Below are 14,337 nucleotides of genomic sequence, written 5' to 3' on the forward strand. Positions count from 1 at the left end.
TATCATGTACAAACTCTGAAATTGCATCCCTTATACCAGGCTATATGTCATTAGCTAACTTTAGAAAAGCCTGGCTCCTCCCCATAACCCATGGAACTCCACTACAAACCACCCCCTCGTCCAAAGAGCATCCATTGGCATCACTTATGTTTCCAGTAATGCAGCCAACTCCATATCCCTGTCACTGCGCTGCCGTTCATTACAGGGGCTTGAACATTGTGTGGCACTGTATTATATGTCTTTAGGAAGCCCACGTAGACCACACGAACAACAGCCCTCTCGCCTATCTCCTCAAAATACTTGTGCTAGATAGTTGAAAGTGATTTTCCTTTTGAGGAGATCTGGCATGGATCTCAGAAAAGATTCATATTCATCCATGTATCTATTACGCAATTTTCAACTCATCTCCATTACTTCCTATCTTCCACTCCCCAGCATCACTCATGGAAATGCCAGGCGTCTACTCCATCACTTATCCCATTTGGAAACAGAATGAAAAGCTGATGCAAAAGGACAATGCATCGAGAAGTTGTTGCCTCTTCTCAGTGTTCATAATTTATTGCAGCTACTAATTTCCAATGTCAAAACAATTTCTCACACAGATATAAAAGATCCACTCCCCACCCAAGTCCCCTAACCTGCCATTTCCACATACATGCTGTATATGTTGCTTGCCTTCTATTGAAGGAGAGCTCAACAATGTTGGAGCTGAAAGAGTTTGCAAATAAGACCTCTCCTCCTCAGCAATTTCTGTACCCTATTCCCCTGCTGAGAGCTTCACTTCAGACAAACAAGAGGAAAAGAAGTGACCCAACCAATGATTGGCTGCTGTGAACATGAAGCTATTGGGAGGTATGGAAGGGTAGGAGGGGATAAGTAGTAATGAGAAATCAGGGGGAAAGAGGGGGGTGGTGTTGAAGAAGAAAGAAGGAAGACAAAAAAAATGCTTTGAATCCAACTCTGCTTCCTTTAAATCATTCATTTGCTAACCCTCAGTCCCCAAAAGAAACAGAACAAGTCCACAAGCTGCAGATGGGGGCAGCCTTTGCAGTCGGCATACTTCGAAAGAGTTCACTTGACCCTTGCTGCTGTTGGAAGGAGGGCAGAGGAAGCACCTAGTGTCTAATGTCGTCCGGAGAATAAAGTCATGTCACTAAGTGGTACACACCTGGAAGGCTAATGTAACGCTAAAAGGAAAGGGGAAACGCCTCGTTTACAAATTTGCCATGAATAAAACGTACGTTCCATATGTGCATGAAATTTATGCTACCTTTAGAGGAAGATATAGAAGTGTGTGAAATTTCTATTGTGGATTTTTTCAGTCAAGTTACCTGGTTAGCTGTTGGTAATTTAGGTCGTTTAAAAAAACAAAGATCCAAAATCCAGTTCCACAAAGACTTGTATTTCCATTTGGAATGGCAGACAGAAAAAGGTAAAGTGGACATCAGAATTAAGTCACAAATGGACCAATTTCTTCTATAACCCCACTCAGCTGAGTGAGAGCCTGTCAAACAGGTACTCTCCCATGCCATTGTCAGGGGCTCCCAGTCTCTTCAGGTTGGTGATGTGATCTCCCAGCTTCTTGATCATCTTCACTTGCTCATCCAGGTAGTGCCTCTCCAGGAAGTCACACAGCTGGAACAAGGAGCCAGAATGTAATGTTAGAGCAGACACATCAACAATCACACCATTGCGCTTTTGCAGTGATATAAGTGTGAACAAGTGCTGGTATTTGAGAGCAGCTTGCTCTCCAGAAACAATGAACAGACTGGAATAGCTTTATTTGCAACTTTGCAAATGCAGAAATGGTGACAGAAACCTGAGTTTACCCACCAGGGATCAAACTGCCATTTCACAGAATTGGGTGGAAGTTCTAAACACTTACGCCTCTCACCAAGTCAGCAAAGCACATATCAGTGACTGACATCTATGTTCAGGATGGCTGCTGCTCTCAAACACTGGGACAATAGCAAGCCTATGCTTGTAGAACAGGAATAGCAGATTCCCATGTCACCTTGAGCTCCCTCGAGACATGCATCCCATCAGGAACTCACATGAGGGTCCATGTGGCTAGAGGTGAGTTTGTGCAGATCCAGCAGACTCTGGTTCACATCCTTCTCCATCCGCAGAGCTCTCTGCATTGCCTCCAGACCATTGCCCCACTCATCCTGCTCTGGCTTCTGGAGGGAGAAGACAGTCATTAGTGAGGTTAGAAGGTCCAAGACTCGTACAAAGGCAAGAAAATGAAGACATGTGGTAATCTGTGCCATATCCAAACCAAGGATTAATAACAATTCACAATTCACAGAAGGTCATGGAGACCATTATCAGACATTTGATCCATCATTAAGAACTGCTGACAGATCAGGGCTAAAGACTGAAACATTGGGATGAAGTTACCTGTATTCAGGCTAGTCTACAGTAATGTATCAGTCTAAACTGTCATTGGGGCAAGTTCAGTGCTAAAACCCTTTCATTCTGATTTGTTGATCTTTCAGAAAAGGAAAGAATTAGCAAAACCAACTCACATCAAGCAGAGACTTTCTATCAAGACACCTCACTCATCTCAACACAAGATGTACAGGGGAGTCTGGAACACCAAGGCCATTGCACAAGCAAGAAACAACACAATTTGCATTTACTACAAGAGATAGACCCCAACCTTGATGTCCTGCAGGAGAACACGGCCACCACGTTTATTCTGGAATGCCATCAGTTTCTCAGCATGTTCCTGTTCCTCATGGGACTGCTCCTTGAAGAACTCTGCAAAGTGACGGAGGGCAACATCATCCCGGTCAAAGTAAGAGAACTGTAAGCAGAAGGGAACAGAAGGCAAGACTAAAATTTCATCACCAGCTAAAAGAGTAAAATAGTAAGCTATTTAACAACTGACTGTATCACAAGTCACTTAAAAAATAAACAGGTGACAATTGATCACAGCATTGATGTTACACATCATCTCCAGACAAACATTCCTCTCCTCCTTCCCCCACCACCCTACTCAAGTCAGCAACACTAGCTCCTCCCCAAAAGGAACCCAATAATTAGAGACTATAATATAATCTAATACTGTAATTGCTTCATGGAAACATCCAGTATTAAACATGGACATGAACATTAGACTTTTCCTGACACCATACACTTCAGAACATAAAAGACAGAGGAGGATGCTAACCAATTGTGCAGTAAGGCTCAGCAGTTAGCACTACTGCCACACAGTGCCAGGGACCAGGGTTTGATTAAAACTGTGCATGTGAAGTTCACACATTCTCTCCAAAGATGTGGGTTTCCTTTCACTGCCCATATATGGGCAGATGATGTTGACCAGCTATGCTAAATTGCCCATAGTGGCCAGGGCAGGTGGGTTAGCCATGAGAAGTGCAGGGTCACAAGGGTACAGTAGGTGGGAGTGCTCTTGAGATGGACTCAATTGGACAAGTGACCTATATCTACATTATGCAGATGCTAATGATTATGATACCCAGCCAAAGAGAACCACTCTCAGAAGGAGTAATTTAGATTTCAACACTCTGCTTATTAAAGAGGAGAACTTCTAGGTCTTATCAGATTTACATTTGAATGCATTGTCTCATTTTACAATGCAGACAATCAAGCCTCACCATGGAGAGGTAAACATAAGAGGAATAGAGCTCCAGGTTGATCTGCTTGTTAACAGCATCCTCACAGTCCTTGTGATAGTTCTGACACACTTGGGAAGCCATCTTCACTACTCCTGCTCACTATCACCTCAACACCTCCAGAACTGAACTCCTTTCCTACGAACTCTTTTCTTTATACTCCTGGGTCATCCTGCAATCAACCAGGGAATGACACCACCAATGATGACAGCCAATGAGGAATTGGCATGCATCCAGGCACCAATGAGGGGAATGGGGTGGAGTGAGATACTCAGAGCCAATCAGTTTTGAAATGGCAGCAAATCTGTGATTGGTCCCAGGAGCTGAAGGAAGCCTGAAGGTGACTGGGGGCCAAAAGCAATGTGTTGACTTTTATCTTGCTTCTGGAATGGGGTCAGGCCACTCGGCCTAACAGCAATTATGAATGGATATCAGTGGTTGGCATCATTAGCAACAGCCATATTCTATGAAATGACTGAAACAAAACTCACTCCAGGGCCAAAATCAGAGTAATATACTCCACATATAGTATATTCTGTACTGCATACAATATTGACATAGCCTGTACATTCTAGTCCTCTCCCTCCATCGAGATGATGACTAAACTGCTGTGAGCCTTTTCAGTTCAATTTTGCTGCAGACTGTGAGTTTTTAAGTCATTTCTACACATTGTATCCTAACTCTGTGCTTTTCTTCAGTTCCTAGCTCTGTTGCTTTGACAAAACTCTCATTTATCTTGGTGCAAGTTTGCTTTTCCTCACATGTTATTGATGTTGTTGATAATATTCTGCCTGTTCATGGTACTATCGTGCCAACTAATAGAATGCCATCAGGAAGCGTGAGAGAGATCTCTATTCTTTTGTCAATGTCACATGGAAATATATGGACGTCAGAGGACCCTGTGGGGAAGAGACAGAAACATCGAAACCTAGAACACAAGGGCAGGCGGAGGCCATTCAGCCGTTTGAGCCTGCTCCACCATTCTATATGATCATGGCTGATCCCAGCAAACCCAACAGTGTGTTCCTGCTTTCCCTCCATATCGTTCGATCCCTTTAGCCCCAAGCACTAGATCCAACAATTTGAAATCAATGCTTTGGTCTCAACTGTGTACCGTGGTTGCAGATTCCACAGGCTCTCCCACTGTCTTGGTGAAGAAATGTAATAGCCCATCCATGACACCAGGTTACACACAAATTGCCGATCGACAGTCCGATACCGACCTGTTTCGGAGAGTCCACAGTCAGTGTGTATCAGTTTGCTGTTTGGGATGATAAGTATTTTGACTAAGTAACACATGCATTTCTGCATTGACTGGAGATTAATGAAGCTTAGGGCTTGACGAGTAAAGTTGCCAGCAGCAAGGAATCAGATGTCGCCCTGGCCAAAGATGTTTCACAGTTAGTGTCTGCGAAATGATTAGAACTTTCGGCAATCCTGGTGGGTTGATGCCAATCTTATATGTAAACACCTGACTTACACACTGTCCCCCACGCCCTTGCAGAGTGAGCCTGAAGCAGATTTGTCCCAGACCCTGAATGCGGTAACAAGGTCCTTCCTGATCTGTTACTACTTAACATTGCAGCTGACAGAGACAGATGGGGATCAAGAGCAGAGGAAACATTCAACTGTGTTCTGAAGCGTCACCGTACTTGAAATGCTTACTCGGTGTCTCTCTCTCTCTCTATGGATGCTAGTGGACTAGCTGAGTTTCTCCTAAAACCTGTTTTGTCTCCAGGTTGTCAACATCCACAAATCTTCAGTCCCACTTGCAACGCTTGGAAATGCCCGACAGATCCGAACAAAGACTGTAGTCACAAGCTAATGACATTATCATTAAATGGTGAATGCAGAAAGTCACCTATGAATTATACTGCAACTTTGCATTCATTTCAGCTACTTTGGAACTAGTCTAACGATGACCACAAAGCTGTTGTCGGAGAAAGCCCACCTTATCGACTCATGTCCTTGACCGATAGAGTGAGGATATGGAGTTAGGCCAGTAAAAGGAAGCAGCTTGTATTCTACAAGAGAAACCCAGCACAAGAGAAACCTGGGTCCCCTCAGGCATGAATTGAGCAAAGCTCCGATTGAGATATTAAGCATTTCCCTTTGCTTTTATGACCAAAGGATCAGAGTGTGGAGGCTGATACAGCGGCAAGAGTATCGCACACTGTGCCCCTAAGAATAATGTAATCCAAACTCTCCTGAGAGTAAGCTGGAATTTTTTAAAATGAAACAAAGGCACTCTTTCATCTCCCTCATTTAATCTCTTACTTGCTAAGGTTTCAGAAGGATGTGCGTAGCTCTGATTGTTGAGCAAGACATGCAAGCAGATTGTCCAGTTAGAGCCTTGTGGCTCAAGTTAAGGGATACCCTAGCCAGTTTATGGCAAAGGAGAGGTTTAACCTCCTGGGCAGGGTCATGCACTGGCATTCGTTAGGCTGGAATGCAGTGGCCCCTGAATGAAAAGAAAGCTGAACCAATTAAAGGAAGAGACAGATGTGCAGTCAGGTTTTCAGGAGCTGAGAAAAAGGCAGATGCACTCGTGGTGTGGAAGGAAAACCTGCAGGATTGTATTAAATGGTAGACAGGAGTCAAGGAAGCTGATGGCCTACATTCAGACCCCTGCCTTGTACTTCACTGTAGCCACATCACGGGGGAGGGGTGGGGGGGAAGGTAAATGTTTGATGATCAGTCTAGGAATTAGTTACACAGGAGAACGTAGTTGAGTGAATATTTTATTTCCACATGCAGCAATAGAGAAACCGATACAAATAATTCTGCTTTCATGTACAATAGTGAAGCAATTCCAAACTGCCACTCAGCTGAGTGTGAGCCTGTCAAACAGGTACTCTCCCATGCCATTGGCAGGGGCTCCCAGTCTCTTCAGGTTGGTGATGTGATCTCCCAGCTTCTTGATCATCTTCACTTGCTCATCCAAGTAGTGCCTCTCCAGGAAGTCACACAGCTGGAAGAAAAAAATGTTGAGCATTTTCCTTCGCATTTCAAAGCTCAGCCATCCTCTAGACCAGAGGAGACAGATGCAACTTCACTAAATCACAGGAAGTGTACAACAGCATCATAGATACACTTTATGGCACCATGGAATGGAGACATGAACAGGGCTATTCAAAGTGGACACCATTCGATTCGGCTCAGATAATCCTTCCAATTTAACCCAAAACAGAAGTGCTTCAGCCTGAAAAACTCACATGAGGGTCCATGTGGCCAGAGGCGAGTTTGTGCAGATCCAGCAGACTCTGGTTCACATCCTTCTCCATCTGCAGAGCTCTCTGCATTGCCTCCAGGCCACTGCCCCACTCATCCTGCTCTGGCTTCTGGAGGGAGAAGACAGTCATTAGTGAGGTTAGAAGGTCCAAGACACGTACAAAGGCAAGAAAATGAAGACATGTGGTAATCTGTGCCAAATCCAAACCAAGGATTAAAAATAATTCACAATTCACAGAAGATCATGGAGACCATTATCAGACATTTGATCCATCATTGTAGACTGAAGGATCAGACCTTGAATTGTAGTATGAAGTCATTTTATTCAGATGGCTCTACAACAGCGTATCATAATTCCAACTGACATTTCAGTTTGAAAGCCCTTTCATTCTGAGCATTCAGATTTGATGATCTTTAGAGGGAAGGGGATTCACAAAACCAACTCACTCCAAGCTGAGATTTTCTATCAAGACACTTCACTCATCTCAACATATACTGGAGAGTTGAGAACAGCAAGGTCATTGTACAATTAGGAAGCTGCAGAAAATGTCATTTACTTCACAAGAAATAGAATCCAACCTTGATGTCCTGCATGAGGACTCGGCCTCCACGTTTATTCTGGAATACCATCAGTTTCTCAGCATGTTCCCGCTCCTCATGGGACTGCTCCTTGAAGAACTCAGCAAAGTGATGCAGAGCAACATCATCCTGGTCAAAGTACGAGAACTGTGGAAAGAAAAGCAAAGTGGAAATGTTTCTCAGTCACCCAAGAGACCTTCAAATCAGAAAGTAACCCAGTCACCATCATGAATCATCTAAGTTAGGTAGGAGAAATAGAGGAATGTTTGCAGGACGAAAGCAGAAAATCATCCCCATGGATTATGGCCCAGATAGCAGGCATTAGGTTTCCCTTTCCATAAGGGAAGTAAAGCCAACTGCAACCACTGGCCTGACAGTGCCCTATGAAGTCAGTCAGTCACAGCCAGGCATCCCTATTGCTCAGCACTGGGAGCTGGTCAAGATTTGACCAACTGAGGCAGGATGTTGCCTTGCTGACTAACAGAGCCAGAAGTCAGTCAGCTACCTCATTACCTACATCACCCAACTGAACAATTCTAATTTTGAGTCTCTTCTGCATGGATGCCCAAGTAGAATGTCACACTTGGCATGCAGATTAAGAAAATCTAATTGCAACACTTAGCAAACCTCACATTCAAGAGCTAATAGTCTTTTGCTCCTCAAAGAGAGAGAGTGATCACCTGATTAATTGGGCTAGTTCTTACAATGCAGAAGTAGATAGGAGAAAGTTTCCACAAGGAGAGTGATTTTTATATATTCTTCAGCCAACAAAATAAAGTTAAAGTTAGCAGCAAAGCCAGCTTACCCCTCTGTAGCTAAGACCATAAACTGTCCAGAAGGACAATGAGGGGAGGGCACTCAACAGGGAGAATCAATTTAAGAAACACCTACATTTAAGTGTTCCAGTATTAAGTGTGTTAGCTAGATTCAGTCAGGGAAGCAGGAGACTCCAGATACATTCTGCAGGTAGTTCATTGAACCAGAAAGCACCAAGGCCTCAGTACAATTATAATCACAGCCTTAAAATTTCAAGTAATCAAGCCTCACCATGGAGAGGTAAACATAGGAGGAACAGAGCTCCAGGTTGATCTGCTTGTTAACAGCATCCTCACAGTCCTTGTGGTAGTTCTGACACACTTGGGAAACCATCTTCACTATTCCTGCTCACTATCACCAAGAAAACTCTAGCACTAAGCCTTTGTACCACAATCTCTGGTATTTATACTCCTGGGACATTCTACGCTCAACGAGGGAATGACATCACCAATGATGACTGACATTCCCTGAAAGCCAATTAGGAATCTCCCATGAATTTCGTCCCCCTCTGCCCTCCCACCAATTAGAGAGAGGGTGTGGGTGTATGAGGCAGAGCTGATCAGAGGTGCAGATTGTTGTCAAGTCTGGATGGTTATTCTGTGATTGGATCAGCAGTCGGTCATTTAGAATCTCCAATCTGCTGGAACTCTCTATCGGGTCATGGTTAGTTTGAACAAAAAACTAGATTTGGATTTGGAAAGCTTTTCTTTTTAAACTGAGCTTGTTGTGACCAACTGCGAGAGGTGCTCAATGAAGGAGAATCAGTTTCTGCTGGGATATTGGAGAGAAAGGTAGGAGATTGGTGGTAGTTCCTAGAAATTTGTAACAGAAACAAACAGGACAAAGACAGGAAGGATGTTTCTGATGACCAATGCGCCCAGAACCAAGGGTCACTGTCTAAGGATATAGAGTAGACTGTTTGGGATTGAGTTGAGGAGAAATGTCTTCAGCCAGACAGTGGGGAGTCTGTTGTATTCTGTGGGAAGGAAACAGTTGAGGCCAAAAGACTGAAGGTTTTGAAGAGTTAGATGTAGCTGATAGGGCTATGGGGATCAAAGGGTATGGAGAGAGAGTGTGAAGATGGTACTGAGTTAAGGGATTACCCATGATCATATGGGATGCCAGAGCAGGCTGGAAAGGCTGTATCAAAATGGTTCATAATTTTGAACATTTCAATCAGGTCATCTTTTAATCTTCTCTGCTCCAAGGAGATAAGGCCAATTTTTAAAATCTTTCCTGGTATCATTCCAGCAAATCTCCTTTGCACCATGCCCAGGGCTTTAATGCCCTCCCTTAGAAACAGTGCCCAGAATTGAACACAATACTCTAATGCGGTCTGACCAATGGTGTGTAGTGGTGTAGCGTTACTTCTTTGCTTTTATACTCTCGGGCTCTCCTTAAAAACACAAGGTTCCTATAAGCCTTCTTCATGACTGTTTCATCTTGCCTGGCCACCTTCAGGGAATTGTAGTTTTAAATCCTGAGGGCTCTCTGCTCCTGTACTCACCTTGATGTTGTTCCATTGAACCTGTATTATCTCTTCATGTCTCCATGTTTCTTCGACCAAAATGCATTTCTTGCATTTTTTTGTGTTGAAATTAAAAAGTGATTGCCAACATCAAATCTTACCCAATAAAAATCAAATGATCCTAATTTTGAAGTCTTCAACTGACCTCCCCCCGCCCCCCCGCCCCGCCTGTGTTTGTGTGTCCACTATATGATGCAAAGAGTAGTGATAAACGTGTCCCCTTCGGAATGGCAGGCAGTGACCAGTGGGGTACCACAAGGTTCGGTGCTGGGACCGCAGCTGTTTACGATATATATGAATGATATAGACGAAGACATTAAAAGTAGTATTAGCAAATTTGCTGATGACACAAAGTTGGGTGGCAGTGTGAAATGTGAGGAGGATGTTATGAGAATACCGGGTGACTTGAACAGACGAGGTGAGTGGACGGATGCATGGCAGATGCAGTTTAATGTGGATAAATGTGTGGTTATACACTTTGGTGGCAGGAACAGGAAGGCAGATTACTATCTCAATGGAGTCAAGTTAGGTAAAGGGCAAGTGCAACGAGATCTAGGTGTTCTTGTACATCAGTCAATGAAAGCAAGCATGCAGGTACAGCAGGCAGTGAAGAAAGCTAATAGCATGCTGGCCTTCATAACAAGAGGAATTGAGTATAGGAGCAAAGAGGTCCTTCTACAGGTGTACAGGGCCCTGGTGAGACCGCACCTGGAGTATTGTGTGCAGTTTTGGTCTCCAAATTTGAGGAAGGATGTTCTTGCTATTGAGGGAGTGCAGCGTAGGTTCACAAGGGCAATTCCCAGAATGGCGGGACTATCATATGTTAAAAGATTGGAGCGACTGGGCTTGTATACACTTGAGTTTAGAAGGCTGAGAGGGGATCTGATTGAGGCAGATAAGATTCCTAAGGGATTGGACACTCTGGAGGCAGGAAGCATGTTTCCGCTGATGGGTGAGTCCAGAACCAGAGGACACAGTTTAAACATAATGGGTAGGCCATTTAGAACAGAGTTGAGGAAAAATGTCTTCACCCAGAGAGTGGTGGATATATGGAATGCTCTTCCCCAGGAGGCAGTGGAGGCCAACTCTCTGGATACTTTCAAGAAAGAGATGGATAGAGCTCTTAAAGGTAGTGGGATCAAGGGATATGGGGATAAGGCTGGAACAGGATACTGATTGTGGATGATCAGCCATGATCGTAATGAATGGTGGTGCTGGCTCGAAGGGCCGAATGGCCTACTCCAGCACCTATTGTCTATTGTCTACTGTCTGTCCCTTCTGTGAAGAGGCTGTTTCTGACATTATCCTGGACAGTTTAGCTCTAATTTGAAGATTCTATTTCCATTCCATACGCTCAGTCCTAGAAGACCCATTGAGAAGAAACAATTCCTCTCAATCTACCCTGTCAAATCCACTAATGCTCTTAAAACTTCCAATTACCGCCGTTTCTTAACCTTCCATACTGAGGGACTCAGGCAAGCTGCCATCATCATTTAACCAGCTCTTTATCTCTGAGTTGATTCTGGAAATTCTCTGCTGCACCATCTTTAGGCCCAATCTGCCAAAAATGAGATCTCCAGAGGTGGTTGAACCAGAACTTGACAATTTCATAAAGAACCTCCACCCAGAGGTGTTCAAATCCCTTTTGAGATCAGGACTGACATTGAATTAATTTCTTTGTTCAGTGTTTTTATATCTCGTCTCTAGTTTCAAAACATTTCTGTCCACTTGTCTCAGTTTCATTTTGATCATTAGCTTTGACAACCCAGCAGAAGATGTCCCCATTTCTAAAACACTCTGACTCATCTTTCTTGGTCAGAAGTGGATAACTTCACACTTCCCCTTATTGAACTGTATCAGCCAGTCTTCCCAACTCCATGGAAGTTTGAAACATTCTACTGTCATGTTCAAGTGCCACTTGATGTAATGCCATCAGCAAATATTTGAATTGTGGCTGTCCATTTCTTCATCTCGAACATTTATAATCCAAGGAAAAGTTAAGGCCCCAGTTTCTCTCCTTGGGGAAAGTAATCTCATCTTGCTTTTTCTTTTATTACCTCATGGGATGAAGGTGTTGTTGGCTGGCCCAGCATTTATTGCACTTCCCTAATTATTATTGTCTTCTTGAATTGCTGTTGTCCATTTTGTGAGGGGAGATCCATAATGCCATTTTGGACAGAATTCCAGGATTCAGATGGTATGACTGTAGATTGAGTTTTGCCTCATGAGCTTCATTGCGTATTTTGAAGAAGTGATGAAGAGCAATGATGAGGGCAGAGTGGTGGGCGTGATCTCCATGGACTGCAATGAAGCGTTTGACAATGTTGCTCATAGTAAGCTGTTTAGCAAAGTGAGATCACATGGAATCCATGGAGAATTATCCATTTGGATACAGAAATGGCTCAAAGGTGGAAGGCAAAGGGTGCTGGTAGAGGCAACAAAGTGTGGAGCTGGAGGAACACAGCAGGCCAGGCAGCATCAGAGGAGCAGGAAAGCTGTTGTTTCGGGTTGAGACCCTTCAGAAATCGCGAGGGGGTGGGGGAGGGGAAGCTCTGAAATAAAGAGGAAGGGTGGGACTGGGAAGGTAGGTGGGATGGTGATGGGTAAGTACAGGTAGGGAGTGGTCAGTGAGGTGGGAGAGAAGATGAACATGAACAGGTCAAGGAGGTGGGGATTGGTCATGGGATGAGGAGATTTTGAAGTTAATAAGGTTCACATTTAGTGTCTTGGGCTGTAAGCTCCCAAGGCAGAATGAGGTGCTACTCCTCCAGTTTGAGGATGACATTGGCGTGATACTGGAGGATGCCCAAGATGGACAGGTCAGCCATGGAGTGGGAGGCGGGATGGTAAAACATTTTGTGATTGGAAAATGTTGTTTTTCGTTGCACATTGAGCGCAGATGCTCTAGAGAAACTGTTTCCCTCATCTAGCGGCGGCCACATCGGGTGCAGCCGATACAATAGACCAACTTCAAACATGTGCAGGTTATCCCCGTCTGATGTTGAAGGTTTGTTTGTTTTTTTATTTTGAATGGAGACACGGCGGGGGTGGGGGTTGCGGGAGGTGGTGCTCAGGTGTAGCTTTTCCGACAGTTGAAGGGAACAGGGCTGGGGTTAATGGGGAGTTCAGAGTGGATGAGGGAGTGGCAAGGATACAGGTGTAGCGGTACTGGGGTCCCCATAGTGAGAGGGGCCATGGGTGCCCTTACAAGCCTAAGCTATGCCTGCTTCTGTCAGATATGTGGAACAGTCCCTCTTGTGCTGCCAGACTGGCACTATCCCCTACCTCTTCCTTACTCATAGATTGACAGTAAATAGCCAGCTACATTGCTGTGTGGGTGGTGAGTCAGCTGTCGGCCAACTGCAAACCTTCCCTGAAAGGGTTAGAAAAGTTTAGAACTGCTGAGTGTTGGCCTTTCAGCCAATTAAGCGAAATGTCTCTTCTCTCTTCCACTCTTTCCCCCTCCTTTCTATCTCCTCTCTCCCTGCCTCCACCCCCTGCCCAAAGCCTGGATGCAATGCAGGGAACTCTGCAGAGAGAGAAGAAGGTGAACCAGAGTCTACAGGATCTCCATGTCTGCAAATGTAGCTTTAATTGCACCCGCTGTCCTCAGCAGTTGATTGCTGGAGCAAGAACAGGAACTATGCCACATTTGTCCCACAAGCTACAAGGTGGGCATTGAGGATAGGAGACACTGTTACAGGAGAGAGCAGATTCCTCACTCAGTCTCCTACAGTGGAGAGTTGTTAGAAAATCCAATTCCTTAGCTTGGGAAACTAGAACAGTGGTGTATTGCTTGTTCAAAGAAGCATGGAAAAACATGTAATGCACATGCCAGATGCTATTGCTGTTCCTTTTTTATTAAAAAAGTATTTTTTTAATGCTTGGATTCTGCTAATCAAGTTAAGTGAAGGTTACTAGCAAAACTGAGGTCCGGCAGCACCTGTGGGTAGACTTCAGTTGAGGAGTCATCAGACTCAAACATTAACCGGTGGATGAACAAATGCAGAGTTGCACCTGCCCCACTGACTCTAGCCGTTTGTATTGTGTTTGATCCCAGCTTTTAGGAAAGTTGGAGCATTGCTAGGGACAGGGCACCAGTTAAGTGACTAACAGTTAGAATGGAGCAATTTTGGCGAAGCTATTGACTGGAGCCTGCTCTTACAGAACTGTCACCGTGAGCACTGCTTAAAAGCCAAAAGCTTAACAGTTTGATTTCCACAACAGTTACTCATTTAAAAAATTCTTATGACTCAGGACTCAGAAACTGAACAAAAATTGCCAGAGCAAGCATTGATTCAACGCAGAGAGCAAAAAGCCAAAGCGATTTAATAATCAGGTAAAAAGCAGCCAAATAAGTGTAGTCAGATACATGGGCAATGTTTTCATTTTGTGCAGAGTGTGCAAAAAAAAGTCATGCACTCGAACACCAGTGTACAACAAATGGAGTTGTTGAATCCCCATTCAGCTCAGGCTGAGCCTGTCAAACAGATACTCTCCTTTGCCCTTCTGAGGGGCTCCCAGTCTCTTCAGGTTGGTGATGTG

The 14,337-nt window shown here is 44.3% G+C and overlaps 2 protein-coding genes across 2 annotated transcripts; both read right to left on the bottom strand.

The window, feature by feature from the left end:
- Positions 1–1,488: 1,488 nt before the first annotated feature.
- Positions 1,489–3,722, bottom strand: LOC132206555 (ferritin, middle subunit-like). Its single transcript, XM_059640772.1, has 4 exons — positions 3,621–3,722; positions 2,663–2,809; positions 2,055–2,180; positions 1,489–1,635 (listed from the first exon to the last, which is right to left on the bottom strand). Exons 1-4 carry the CDS (start codon positions 3,720–3,722, stop codon positions 1,489–1,491), a joined length of 522 nt encoding a protein of 173 aa, XP_059496755.1.
- A 2,740-nt stretch (positions 3,723–6,462) lies between these two features.
- On the bottom strand, positions 6,463–8,597 carry LOC132206455 (ferritin, heavy subunit-like). Its single transcript, XM_059640634.1, has 4 exons — positions 8,496–8,597; positions 7,449–7,595; positions 6,854–6,979; positions 6,463–6,609 (listed from the first exon to the last, which is right to left on the bottom strand). Exons 1-4 carry the CDS (start codon positions 8,595–8,597, stop codon positions 6,463–6,465), a joined length of 522 nt encoding a protein of 173 aa, XP_059496617.1.
- Between the last annotated feature and the right edge of the window lie 5,740 nt (positions 8,598–14,337).

Source organism: Stegostoma tigrinum, chromosome 38 (genome assembly GCF_030684315.1).
Source record: "Stegostoma tigrinum isolate sSteTig4 chromosome 38, sSteTig4.hap1, whole genome shotgun sequence".
Classification (NCBI taxonomy): domain Eukaryota; kingdom Metazoa; phylum Chordata; class Chondrichthyes; order Orectolobiformes; family Stegostomatidae; genus Stegostoma; species Stegostoma tigrinum.

What these genes read in the sequence shown, in the direction of transcription:
- LOC132206555 (XM_059640772.1), bottom strand. Translation starts at nt 3,722, where the DNA reads ATGGCTTCCCAAGTGTGTCAGAACTATCACAAGGACTGTGAGGATGCT. An exon ending in CTTATGTTTACCTCTCCATG is followed by an intron (nt 2,810 to 3,620) that starts GTGAGGCTTGAT and finishes TTCTGCTTACAG; the next exon opens with TTCTCTTACTTTGACCGGGA. An exon ending in CTAGCCACATGGACCCTCAT is followed by an intron (nt 1,636 to 2,054) that starts GTGAGTTCCTGA and finishes TCCTTGTTCCAG; the next exon opens with CTGTGTGACTTCCTGGAGAG.
- LOC132206455 (XM_059640634.1), bottom strand. Translation starts at nt 8,597, where the DNA reads ATGGTTTCCCAAGTGTGTCAGAACTACCACAAGGACTGTGAGGATGCT. An exon ending in CCTATGTTTACCTCTCCATG is followed by an intron (nt 7,596 to 8,495) that starts GTGAGGCTTGAT and finishes TTCTTTCCACAG; the next exon opens with TTCTCGTACTTTGACCAGGA. An exon ending in CTGGCCACATGGACCCTCAT is followed by an intron (nt 6,610 to 6,853) that starts GTGAGTTTTTCA and finishes TTTTTCTTCCAG; the next exon opens with CTGTGTGACTTCCTGGAGAG.